Source organism: Mus caroli, unplaced genomic scaffold (assembly GCF_978045245.1).
Source record: "Mus caroli unplaced genomic scaffold, Mus_caroli_1 scaffold_17, whole genome shotgun sequence".
Taxonomy (NCBI): domain Eukaryota; kingdom Metazoa; phylum Chordata; class Mammalia; order Rodentia; family Muridae; genus Mus; species Mus caroli.
In genome coordinates, this window is record NW_028227272.1 from 32899347 (window position 1) to 32913380 (window position 14034).

The following is a 14034-nucleotide window of genomic DNA, read 5'->3' on the forward strand; positions in this document are numbered from 1 at the left end:
TGCTGGAAAGATGGCCCAGCAGTTAAAAACACTTACTGCTCTTCCAGAGGACCTGCATTCAGTTCCTAGCACCCATCTCAGACAGCTCACAACCACCTGTAACTCCGGCTCCAAAGGATCTGACTAGCCTCTGGCATTCATTCACCTGGTCACACACACATGCACATGAATGTAAAAGGGGACAGAAATACACCTTTAACAGCTTTTCTCTATATTCCAATGTTTTCCTTCATTTCTGGTGTTGTAATAGTTTTCTTCTTTTCTTCTTTTTCAAACAAGGTCTTATACAGTCCAAGCTGGCTTCAAATTCACTACATAGTCAAGGATGACCTTGAATTTGAATTTCTGATCCTCCTGCCTCCACCTCCCTAATGCTGCTTTTACAGACATGTGCCGCCACACCTTGTTTCTGGAGAGCTGGGGGACTGTACCCAGGACTTTGTGCCTCCTAGGTCAGCATTCTGTCAACTGAGCCACTGCCAAGCCTTCGTCTTTAAAAATAGAACAGTAACAACAAACGTCACCCGAGGTTTATTACAGTGGAAAGATATTTGAAGGCTGAGTGGGTCAGCATGGAACTTTCCTCTGTTCTTTCCCTCCACCCTGTCTTCATTTGGCCCTCAAGAAAGCAGGTACAGACCACATGACATCACAGCACATTGGCGGTGAACAGGGACATTGCCTTACCGTAGCATTCTGCACGCCTTCTTCTACCAGGCGGATTCTCAGGCCTTCTGGTGACACCAGCAGACTGCCCTGTTTCTGGGGCGTTTTCCCAAGTGGTACTAAAGCCTTTAAACTGGATGGGGAAGCTGTGTGGGAAAGGGAGTCTTTATATGTAGTCTTGACAGCTTCAGCAAAGGCCCTGGCAACCTTGGCAGGTAGGCCCACCAGGTAAATCTTTTTCAAGGTGTGTGTGTCTCGCTTATGCTGGAAGTGTTCCTTGATGGTTGAAACAATGTTTGCCACACACAGTTCTAAGGGAAAGTCAAAGATTCCAGCGCTGATGGCTGGCATGGCTATGGACCGGCACTTGTGCTCCTCAGCTAAACTGAGGCTTTGTCTCACCACTTTCTTTAGCAGGCTCACACACTCCAGGACTTTATCTCCCTTCCATCGAGGCCCTACCGCATGGATGACGTGGTGACAAGGGAGCTTGCCTGCTTTTGAGATAACAGCATTGCCAGGTAGGACCACGCCAACCTCTTTTACTATCTGGTCACATTCTGTTTGGAGTTCAGGGCCAGCTGCCTTTGAGAGAGACTGTGCGAGACCGCTGATATGCTTCAGGTTCTCATTTGCTGCATTCACTACCACATCGACAGGAAACCGACTCAGGTCTTCCTCGAGGACGAACAGTTTGACTCCGGGGGCTATGTCCCTCTGTAGGTGACACTTCTGCTCATTAATGTTGCTTTCTCCCTCCTCTTCACCCTCCTCCTCTTCACCCTTCTCCTCTCTATCCTCCACCAGTTCAATGACGCATCCGAACTGACGACCAATCTCCGTTTTGTAATACGATTCTTTATCTTGGAAGAAGTGCCTGACGCCAGCTTTGTCAGTCTGGAATCTTTGGACACAGACTGAATCCTGGATTTCCTTGACTAGATTCATGCACTCTAGAACTTTGCTCTTGCAGCCAGTTAGCAAAATGCTGTTTGGATTGTCCTTAGGCTTAAAATGCACATACACATGTGCCTTCTTTATCTTTGACAAGAGCCTCTTGTCTGTCCTTAAATAGTCAACAATCAAGGATGGTTTGATTTTAAGCGCTCTTTCAACTTTCATGTTGTTTTCCAAATACTGAAAAAGCTGCCTATGGATTTCATTCACTTCTTTCACACAGCCTGCAACAATGACCTTTGCCGGGGTTTCTGAAGTCAATTCATTCTTGACTATAATGGTTGCACAAGAGCTGTGTCTCTTTTGCAGAGGGTGAAGTTTCTTCTTCCACCCATTACCTATCAGGACCTCCTTGTCCTCAACTTCAATCTGCTTATGACTTAAAGCACTGAGCATTTTTGTCTCGGCTTCTGCCAGATCTTTGAAAGAACTTCCAACTAAGAAAAGAGCTGTACCTTTCAGCTCATATATAGCGAGAATGTTCTGTGCCTCGAACAGAGTCTTAGAGAGTCTCTGACTGTCTACTTGCTGCAGAAATTCGAAGACTTCAGAAGAGACCTGGACATCCTTTTGAGCCATGGAAAACACCTTCTCTTGGATGTCACACTTTACTTTGTATACATCTGCACGGAAGCCCTTCAAGCACAGGGACTGAGCCGTGGCATCGTACGAGATCTCCATCTCTGGGAACTCCTTGCTTAGATCCTTCAGGAAGCCACTGTGGTGCAAAAGATAATGCTTTTCCGGGGAAATGGCCACTTTCTCCTTCAGACTCTGCTCTTCCCTTCTGAGCTTTTCAGTGGTGTTCTCTATTAATTCCCTGATTTTCTGGCTCATGCCTTGGACGTCTTCTGATTTTCCTGCTATGTTTAGACTCTCCTTTTCAAACTCAACTAAAACCCTGTCATCTCCTGACTCTAACTCATGCTTTATGATGTCCCATACTGGCGAGCACACTTCAAACAACTCCACTCCATATTTAGACTTGATGCCAGAGAGCACTGTGGATGCGTCTCTCTGCCAGGTCTTGATGCTCAGTCTATGGTTGACTAAGGTGGCAGCGGGTCTGATGGTCAGTTTACCATTGATTTCAGACCATGTCAGCTCACAGTGACAGCACCTCATTTCATTATTTATCTCCTCAATCAGATGATTATTTTTCTGAAAGAACTTCCACAAAGGAAGATCAAGAGACTCCTGGAAAGATGCTGGAAGCTTGATCAGAGGCTTCTCCTCACCATACAAGGCTGTGCCCAGAGAGGGATAATAAGGGAAGACAGACAGTGGCATCTTGTTGTAACTGTGTGTCTTGGCCATGACGGTGTCTAACACTTTAAAAGCAAAACAAATTAATTAACAAATCAATTAATAAATAGCAATAATCTCAATGTCACACATTTCAAAAGAACACTAAACGAAACAAACTTTGCTAGAGGATAAACGTCTCTGGTGTTTAAAAGAACTTAAAGGTAGCATTCTCCCACAAGCTCAGATATAAACTGGTATGCACTAACTTTACAAGGCAGGCTTTATTTAATGCAATAATTACTTCATATCCTCTATACTGAAATCATGTTAGATTCTATTGTTTTCCTGAGGTCATTGATATATGTGATACAATATATAGATACAAGGGCTAGAGAGACGACTCAGCAGTTAAGAGCACCGACTGCTCTTCCAGAGGTCTTGAGTTCAATTCCCAGCAACCACGTGATGGCTTACAACCATTTGTAATAAGATCCAACGCCCTCTTCTGGTGTGTCTGAAAACAGTGACAGTGTACTCAAATCTATAATAATAAATAAATCTTAAAACAAACAAACAAACAAACGTTGAGGTTCTAATAAATAAATCTTAAAACAAACAAACAAACAAACGTTGAGGTTCCACAGAATGAGGTATCTGAGCTAATAGCCAGCATGACCCAACCCAGACCCAGGTTCTTGCCCCTATAACCAAATCAAAGTCATCCTCACAGTCGCTGGAAAGCCCAGCCCCAGAGGTCACAATGTAGTAAGGCCTTTCCCACTATAAGCTCCCAGCCACCCCATGTACCAGGGTAGCTACCTCAGCCTGCCCCTGGATGAACACGCTCTCATTCATATTCATTCTCTCTCTCTCCCCACCCCTCTGTAGGATTCCCCTCACATCTCACATTCTTATAGTTGTTGGGCAAGTGTAAATAATAATAGCAGCTTGGAAATTAGAGTTAATTCAGCAACAAGTTGGATTTAAACAGCACCCATGGTAGAAAGATGCTAAAAAAATAATGCCCTTGTGTATGACTTGGTCCTAGAGCAGGTATCAGGCCAGAGGGAAAGAATGTGACGTTCAGAGGTCCAAAGATAAGGGCCCCACAGTGGCTCCAGAGAGGTAGGACCGCTAACAGCCTGAGTGACCTTTAACACGGACCCAGCACCACCCCTGGTCAAACACTATACTGGGATTAGTGTCATTCTCACAGCACTTCTCTGAGATAACTCCTAATGTGCTATCTCTACAGATGAGAAAAACCAAAGGTTGAAGAGTTAAAGGTCAAAAGTCAGCGAACACCAATCAGGATTTGAACTCATGTCCATCTGACTGGAGACCACTGAAGACCTCCTCATCAATATGACTTTCAGTCTCCCTTCTGAGGTTATGAGAAAATGTCCCCATACGTCCTGCCTGGCACAGTGACAGAAGGGAGAAATATAAATGCTTTGTAAAACTATATATGTATCTTTACCTAAAATTGTTGAAATCGGTTTGAGAATCAATGTGGGGAACTAGAACCCACGTCTATCTCTTTGTGAGTATAGCCTATCAGAAGTTCTGAGAATGGCAACTCTTTCAGTCACAGATTCATGAGGCTCTACACTTAGTCTCCCATCAGCTCCTGTTGCTCCCGTGACAGCCTGCATCCATGGCCTCATTCTGCACCAAAGCCTGGTGAGTGAGAGATTGATGCCATTTCTGACAGATTAATGGTCAAACGCTCGAGGGTTTAAGTAACTGCTGGAATGGCCAACCATACGGGTTGTGCCTGGGGTGGCCGGCTGAGACACCGACCTTTGCTGTCACAAAATTCAACCAGTGCCGAACTCTCTTCTGGGAAACACTCAACTCGGGCGACCCTTCCGCCCCCGTTGAAAGGGTTTTCGAAGAAGAGTTGCAGCTGGTACTCGTCCACCCCAGGAGGCAGGTTTTCCACCCTGACTACATTCGTTGTTTCCAGAAGTCTCGGGGCAAGCTGGAGTTGTTGATTTGAGCGGTGGCCGATACAGTCAACAATAAATTTTTTGATATCTACAAAACAATTATAAAATGAGAAAATTCTGATGACGTCTCATGCAGTATTGAAGGCTTGGCTACAACTGAGAGGAGAGAACTATCAACTGCTGTTATTCTCTGCCACTGAGCTCTCCTTTACCCATAGCCAACCCTCCCGAGTGCTTTCCTTTCGACCCCGCACCTCTCCCCACCCCCACCCCCCCTCCCCATTTTCTCACTGAGCCCACACCCACAGTCAGGCTACCGAAGCCAAACTCATACCCAATTTTGTCTTCATATTACCACAAAACAAAACAAAACAAAACAAAACAGCTAGTCATGTTTTTAAAATCCTCCTCTTTCGTCCTTGTATATACAACTGCCCGTGTCTGCACAGCGGTCTCCAACAAGGGGGACATCTTTGTTTCACTGTGATGCTAGGGATCAAATCAAATCATCCCACCACAGCTATGTCTACAGCCTTTTCCATTTTCTCCTTTGGTCCTATTTATCCTTCAGGATTCAGCCCAGCTAGTTCTTTTAAATTAACAAGGTGGATCTTGGTCCTACAACGTGACACTATTGTGCTGGGATCTGGGAATAAATGACTACAAGTCCTTACTTGTATTTCATTTCCCAACGATTGAACACAAATGTATTGCCTTTTGGAGACCCACTAAGCAACGGATAAAGCTGGGACTCAGACTTGGAGTGTGTCTCTATGCGGTTTCTAGTTTGAAGGAGGGTCGCCCTCTAAAGGATGGTTGCCAAGTGGATAAAGGGAGGGAATAGAGGCAGCAGGACCAAGCTTGGTGCAGTTTGGACATGGTCAGGCAACACTGCTGGAGCACATACTCGGTGGAGCCCAGTGGTGCGCATCCTGCATCCTCCCGTCTCCCACCCCTCACCGACTCCTCTTTCATCTTCATTATTCATTTATGCGTCCTTCCTGCTCCCACACTGAGTCCCTCCAGAGAGGAAACTATGATTCATTGTTGTGCTCAGGCTCCAAAGCCAGCACATTGGCCCATAATGATAGCTACAGTTTGGATCTAAATGGTTCCAGAGACTCATGCGGTAAACAGAATTAGCCCTTAACATGATGCCATTGAGATGTGGTGTCTCGCCTAATACGTGAGGCCTGTGGGAAATGCTCCCTGCATTGAGTGACCCTGGCCTCCTGCCCCCTCTTTGTCTCTCCGAAGAGTCACTGAGGTAAACAGTCTTCCACATGCTGTCACTATGCCTACTTCCTCACCAGAAACCCCAAAGCAAAAGGGTTAACTGATCAAGGACTGAGGCCACTCAAAACCGTGAGCTAGAATAAACCTTGTTTTTTTATAGGCTGATCGGCTCAGGTTGTCTGTTATAGTAGCAGAAAGCTAGCACAGTATGTGTTCAAGACTGTTGCTCAATGAACAGAAGGTAGCTCATTGAATTTTACATTTCCCTTTATGGGGCAGGAGAGAAGGTTCAGAAGTTAACAACACTCAACGCCTTTGTAGAGGACTGTGAAGTGATTCACATCCCAGCATCCCCAAGAAGCTCACAACCATATGGAACTCCAGTTCCAAGGAACCCAATGCCCTCTACTGGCTTCTGCTGGCACTGCATGCATGCTAGCAAAGCATACACATAAAATAAACAAACTTTTAAACTTCTCTTTATTAGAAGTAATAATAGTGCCTTGAAATAGTAATGGTGCCCTTTATTGAATCCTTACCATCCTTCAGGGACTATGTTAAGTATCATCTCATTTAATCTTCGCAGGAATTTAGATAATGGCCATCCCCTTTTTAATGCATGAGTGGATAAGGAACAGAGAAGATAATAACTTGGTAAGCTTCCTACAACGAGTTAAGTGACAGGGATAGAGTTCTGACCACACCTCCTGTGAGCTTGATTGACATCTCACTGCCGTGGCAATGGGACACAGGGGCTTGGATTTGGAATGTGCCCTGTTCTAGGTGGAGATGGCAATGACTGCTTGCTTGTCTGTGTGTGTGCACACAAGTGCACGTGTGTGCGTGCATTTGGAGGATGGAGGACAACTTGTAGGAGTCCCAGGGATCAAACTCTGGCTGTCATGCTTGGTAGTAAGTGTCTTTGCCTGTTCTGCTACCTTGCTGGCCCGGGCATTCATTTTCTGGGCTTCCTCATCTCTGCATGTATGACCATGAAAGGGTTCTACCAGGGAGAAGTTGGTAAAGAGGTAGGCGAAAGGGGAGAGGAGGTGAGCTGCGTGGGTTCAAATCCAGCTCCTCGGTCTCTCAGCCCCTGTCATAGGGTTATTGAAAGGAATGAATAAATTATCACACACAGAGATTAGCAGGTGCCTGACTTATAGCAAGTACTAAGGGTGAGTTTGGTGGCATTACTGCCTCTCCATAAGTGCAACATGGTAACAGGTCCGTCTCTACTCCTCCCAGGGATGTAAAAGACCAAGCTTGTTCACTTAGACTTTCTATTTCTCCACCTACCCCAGCCTCCCAAGCCCAACTTAAGCAGTCCTATAATAAAGAGCAGTCTATTGAATAGACCTAAATTTGAGCTCAAAATTAATTTGTTTCTCTTTCAAAAATGAGGGGAAAAGCATCTGTATTGACTTAGAGACCTCTTTTACTCTCTAGAGCAAAGAACCAAACCTTCAGAGACGTCTCAGATGCTGGGGTGTGGGGCGCAGAAGCCTGCGAACACAGTGGCCCCTGGAGCTCACCTATAGGCTTCTGAAAGGTAACCACGGCAACAGCAAAATCTCGGATCACTTCCACCTTAAAGTCATCACTGGGGAGGCCACTTATATTCTCCACCAGGAAGGTCAGCACTATCTCGGATACTTTCTCGGGCAGGTTTTCAAATGCCACCATGGAGGAAATATTTTCACATTCTTTTGGGACATCTTCTGTCTTTTCTGATCCACTGCTGGGAGAATGTGTTATATCCAAATCACCTGAAAATTTTGGAAATGGCAATGAAAAGCGTAAAGTATTATCAAAGTAAATTGTCCTAAGACACGCCCCCCACCCCCAATTTTCCCTACCTCTTGGATAACTCGGGAAAAAAAGGAAATCTTACATAATGATGCTTTTGCTTTAGTGAATTAAAAACTAAAATGTATTGCCAGGTGTGGTGGTGCCCACTTTTAACCCTAGAACCCCGGAGGCAGAGGCAGGTAGATCTCTGTGAATTCAAAGCCAGCCTGGTCTACAGAGTAAGTTCCAGGACAACCAAGGTTACATAGAGAAATTCTGTCTCAAAAACAACAACAACAACAAACACTAAAATGTAACATTGTTTCTTGTTGTTATCATTAATTTGACTTCATTATTTTTTTCTGTTTTTCCTTTCTGAGGACTAGATATCTATCATCCCTCATATATGTCTCACAAATACTGAACTCTAATTACAGGACAGAGCTCCTAAAAGCAGGGCATAGCTTTCCTCATCTTTGTGTTGCTGGCACATGGCGTGCAGTTGAGGCTCATCAGATACCCACTGAATTAGCGCACTACTCTTTGGCTCACGCTATGGAAGCAAGGATATGTGAGGCTGCACACACTTGTGCTAAACAAAATAACAGTTTAAAGATTAACACTATAACATTATTAGTGAGAAATGACTCACTGGGTAAGATAGCTTGTTGCCTGAGCATATGGCCCAGAGTTTGAACCTCCAGCACCCTTTTAACAGCTGAGCATGGTTATGTGTGCCTAGTATAGAGGGCAGAGATGGACAGATATCAAGAGCATCCTGGAACAAGCCTAGCCAAAAGGGCAAACTTCAGGTTCAGTGAGAAACCTGGTCTCCAGGCCAGAAGGCAGAGAGTAATGGAGGGAAAGCAAGAATTCCTTTCCCTAAGGTTTGGGCGTCTGCATCTCTGTTGCTCTTGCTTATCTTACCTGGCATGCTTCTTTATTCGTTACTCTTTATACCGATATTGTCATTCCCTCATTAAAGTATGGTGCAGGATATGGGCCCTGCCTAGCACTAGTGAAGCAGGAGACCCCAGCCCAGCCCCAGTGCTGGCTGTTCCCTGCATCAGGTGAAGAAGGAAGATCTGGGGAGCTGGGATCCAGATACAGCCGATGCTCACAGAGCACTGGTACCCAGAGAGCCACATAGCATCCACTACACGCCCTGCCTTTGCTGTTCTTTCCCACCTAGGCACAAGCATCCCTCAACACCTCCCAGGTCTCCTTCCCCTCTCCTCATCTGCAGACATCTCCCAGCACCAGAAAGAGCTGGTCCTGTTCTTCCAATGGGAGATCTAAGAGCTGAAGGGGCTCCCTCAGGGAGCCCTTCACACACATCTGGCTGAGACCCAGATGATGCAACTCAAGGCAGCTCCGGGACAAGCAGATCCTGCGTGCTGTGACTCCAGAGGGAAAATCTCCCAAGCAACGTGTTCAATGAACACAAAACTGTCCGCCCTAGCTGTGACTTTACCTGGTTTCACAGCATCTTCTTTTGTCTTGGACTCCTAAAACCCAAACAGTAAGAAAGCATTAATATGCAAATTGTTTCTTTATATTAATAAGACATCCCTTGGGCCAGACTGGAGACATAAGCTAAATTGAAATGATATCGATATACTTGGGTAATGAGCCGCTGAATACATCCGAGGCTACGTGTCACAGCGCGTCTTCTTGCTGGCCACAACAGTGAATGATGAAATCAGACATGTACAAGAGCCCCTGGCCCATGCCATAGGTGAGACAACTCAGCCCATGCTTTCCCGACCCGTAGGACTTATTTCATGATTACTGCACGTGCTTCACAGAGGTCCCTGGCCATCTCCTTCACAAGTGAGGGAACAGTACACAGTGCACTGCTCGCCTCCCAAGACCCATAGGCTTCTGGTTATAAAAAAAAGCCAAGACAAATAGATACAAACTTAGGCACCCCCAATTCATTACTATTGCACCACCTCCCCAATCTTGACTCTTCCAAGTGTCAAAAGTAACTGATTCTTCATTGTTTATAGCCATCCATCCCACCACAGCTCCAAGCTGCTGTTTTCTCACTAGTGTGAAATGGCCTTGGTCTACCATTTTCTTTCTCTTTCTTCCTTTCCTTTCCTTTCCTTTCCTTTCCTTTCCTTTCCTTTCCTTTCCTTTCCTTTCCTTTCCTTTCCTTTCCTTTCCTTTCCTTTCCTTTCCTTTCCTTTCCTTCCCTTCCCTTCCCTTCCCTTCCCTTCCCTTCCCTTCCCTTCCCTTCCCTTCCCTTCCCTTCCCTTCCCTTCCCTTCCCTTCCTTCCTTCCTTCCTTCCTTTTCTTTTTTTTTTTTTTGGATACAGTCTCACTATATAGCGTTGCATAGCCTTGACTGGCCTGGACTTACTATGTAGAACAGGCTAGTGTTGAACTCTGCCTACCTCTACCTCCCTGGAGCTGGGATTTAAGGCACGAGCCACCTCACCCAGCACATCTTTACCATATTTTCATCACTGAGATCCCCTACGTACCTTGGAATGCCACCTTGTGTCCTTTTGAGTCCTTCCTAGGTTTCCTTACCTCTTCTGGAGATTCCTTCCTTGACTTCTTAGAGACTGAGGCTTCCTCAGGGTCTGTGGGCATCTGGACAGTCAACTTGAATGTTCCTTTTTCTTGCCACACTAACTCATGATTCCCTTTCTCCAGAACGTTCTGCCGAACTGAAATGTTTAAAAAAAAAAAAAAGTTTTAAGCCAAACTGCAAGCGATCTTCACTTACATAATTATTTACGTGATGTCTACAGTTTACATTCATAGCGGTTCAGCCAGCGTCTCTAAGAAGCAAACTCTGTAGAAGAAAAACTTACCAGATGGATTTGAATCGCAGCTTTAAACTTACGTTGTGTGCCTGTGGTGTGTGTGTGGATAGATTCCCACCCCTGCTCGTGTGGGGGCCACAGCAGGACACTGAAGTACTTCCCTCCGTTACTCTCTGTCTTCTGGCCTGGAAACCAACTGGGTCTGTCACTGAACCTGAAGTTTACCCTTTCGGCTAGGCTTGCTGGCCAGAGAGCTCTGGGGATCTGCCATTCTACCCTCTACAAGGGCACTCGTAGCCATGCCCAGCTGTTACAAGGGTGCTGGAGATTCAAACTCTGGCCTCACATCCACCCAACAAGCTCTCTTACTTAGTGAGCCATTCCCCTGCCTCTGAACTTACTGGGCTGTTGTTAAGACAAGGTCTTACTATGGTAGCCCTGGCTAACCTAGACCTTGCTCTGTAGACCAGGCTGGACACACTGAGATCCACCTGCCCCCTCTGTCTCCCAAGTGCTGGGGTCAACGCATGAACTGTCATGCCCTGCTTACTGTCTATAGTTCACTGCTTTAGATTAGTTATGGAGCATGCCCTGGGGGCCTCGAAACTACCAGCTTGGTTGCCCAGCTCATAGTGGCAACAGTCTCAGAAGTCCAGAAGCCTAAGGGAAGGATGTTAGGGCATTGGAAACCAATTCGGTAAGAGGAAGGGGGGAGGGTGACCCTGGGACCTGCCTTGTGCCACTGGCCCAAAAGCAGCAGGCCAACTGACTGTAGACTGAAAACTCCAGAATTGTTGAGCCCAGATAAACCCTTCCTCTATTCAAGCTGATTATATCAGATACATTGTCACAATAACAGAATGCTGGTGAACACCCTAAGCATCCTGCTAAACAAATCTTACTTAGGAAGACTCAGTCTTCTTGACTTGAGGTTTGTCTTGAGTCAGTGTACTAAGTGTGTTACATTGAAGAAATATAAAGAGTTTAGTAGTATAGTACCTATACTATACTTGGTAGGCACTGAAGGCAGAAATATCTACAATGATGGGGACGACTGGGCATATGAAAGCCGTGTTTTAGGAAAGTGGCCCAGCTGGCCATTATCAGAATGACCAGGAGTCCAGCCATTTCAACCAGCACATTAGCTTACAATGATAACCCATAGTTGGTAGTAAAGGGTGCAGAAAAAAATAAAATAGAGGAGATTTGCAAAAACAGAATTAGAGCACCGGACAGCTGAACTACAGTGAAAACTGAGCCGAGTCCAAAGCTTTGCATTTGATTTCCAGCTCTGTCATAAACTACCTGGGTGGCTGTAGAGAAATAAACGCCTCTGTTGCAGAAGTTTCGACATTTAACGTACTCTCAGGGAATGCTGTCAGTCATATGAAGAGCTGTGAAAAACAGAAACTGCAAGCATCAGAAGCCAGAGACAGAAGAGGAAAATCAGTGTAGCTCAGACCAGGGAGAACAGGAAAGGAACAGGAGGGGCGTGGCCAGCATAGAAGATGATGGAAACAGGTTTAGGAGAGAGGTGGGGAGAGCCGCTGCTGTTCACAGCTGCAACCCAAATGCTGGGCTCCTGTTCCGCTCTGGTGGGCGGCTCTAATGATCTCAGCGCCTATCATAAAGGGAGGCCGAGATAGCTCTCCCGCCTCAGTCATGAAGAGGGCAGGCCAAAGGGGGGGATCTCACTTAGACGTTTCCCCCAGAGACAGGAGTTACAATCCATGTAGGAAGGAACATCTGGCTCTAACTGTATTCTGTGAATAGACAGGAGTTTCCAAAGAAGCAGTACTGGCCTGTGGAGAGGATTGAGGTCTCCGTGACCTAAATGGAAGCCTGTGACCTAATATCATGTGTCTATGTGTTTCGCTCCTTTTCTTCTACCCTGGATTTGGTAAAGTCCATCTGAGGCATTCAGACATGGCTACCTCTTCATAGACTGGGTGCAATGTGTGTGGACATAAGGACCCTTAGAAAGCAATGGCGGCAACAACAGAACGAGATCCCCGTCAACCTGTATCTGGGAGGAGGAGGCAGACTTCTGGTGTCTAACCTCCCCTTTGTGCCTACCTCAGGTCATCTATGTTCTGTTTTACTTAAGAAAATGGTGGGTTCTAGGGTTGGAGAGGTGGCTTCGTGGTTGAGAGTTGCCCGGGCGTGGTGGTGCACACTTTAATCCTAGCACTTGGGAGGCAGAAGCAGGTGGATTTCTGAGTTCGAAGCCAGCCTGGTCTACAAAGTGAGTTCCAGGACAGCCAGGGCTACACAGAGAAACCCTGTCTCGAAAAAACAAACAAATAAACAAACAAACAACAAGAGTACAAGCTGCTCTTCTAGATGATGCAGATTTTGGTTACCAGCATCTAAAACCGACCTGCACAGTCTGTGACTCCAGTTCAGGGGGTCTGAGGCCCTCTTCTGGCCTCGGCAAACGCTGTATACATGTGGTATACAGACATATGCAGGCAAACACTCATACACATACAATAAAAGTAAATCTTTTTGTTGTTTGTTTGTGTGTGTTTGAGGCTGTGTTTCTCTGTGCATTCTTGGCTTTCTTGGAACTCACTCTGTAGACCAGGCTGGCCTCAAACTCAGAGATCTGCCTGCTTCTACCTCCCAAGTGCTGGGATTAAAGGTGTAAGTTACCACCACCCAGCAAGATACTATTTATTTACTTACTTACTTATTTTTAAGAGGATGAGTTTCCTTACGTCAAGGATACCTAAGCCCTTGCACAATAAACAGGAGCCACATTGAGACTAAAAAGTATAATAAAGTGTGCCCATCTGAAATGGGGCTTACGGTGTTTTGAGTTAGGGTTTGAGAGGGTAGTTCATTCACAGAACAACTGCCTGGCAGGCTCAAAGGGGAAAAAACACAGGAAATCATGCTTGCTTTATTGTACACAAATCCAGTTAGCCTACAAAGGTCAGATCTTCCGGTTCCTACCTCTATATGCTAATTTCTGCTGGGAAGGGGATACTGAGAGGCTCAATAGTACTATCCAGCTATTGTAGACACAAGTGAATAGTTAGGCCTGCTCAGGCTCCTTCTGGGCCAGAGGGTGGTGCTCTCTACAGGAAAGAAATGCTGCTGCGGGGAAATTCCAGATGACTTCCTACTGAGGAAACAGTGCCTCAAGTAGGAAACCGAAAGTGAATAGAGAGAGATTCTAGTCACCCTAAAGACTGTCCCCTCAACAGGGTTAAATTTTAATAGATTTTGAGTCATCTGTGTTGCAAGTGAAACCAGAGGGATGGCCTGGAGCAGCCTGGATGAAGTGGGGGGCTGTGGGCTAGGAGCCCTGTAGGGAGAAAGCCAAGCAGAGATCCTGCTTTTGGTGGATTTCATTGAGCCCAGCCCTTCAGGGTGGAACCACCGGGCCAGCCCAGGGGTCT

General features: G+C 46.0%; 1 protein-coding gene across 1 annotated transcript in view; it reads right to left on the reverse strand.

Moving 5' to 3' along the window:
- Positions 1-14034, reverse strand: part of Parp14 (poly(ADP-ribose) polymerase family member 14) — a 38823-nt gene that overhangs the window by 22882 nt on the left and 1907 nt on the right. The window contains exons 2-6 of the mRNA XM_021184803.2: positions 10389-10528; positions 9322-9355; positions 7592-7825; positions 4675-4911; positions 688-2954 (exon numbers count right to left, since the gene is read on the reverse strand). Of these exons, the coding sequence (XP_021040462.1) occupies positions 688-2954; positions 4675-4911; positions 7592-7825; positions 9322-9355; positions 10389-10528 (2912 nt within the window). The remainder of the gene's footprint in view (positions 1-687; positions 2955-4674; positions 4912-7591; positions 7826-9321; positions 9356-10388; positions 10529-14034) is intronic.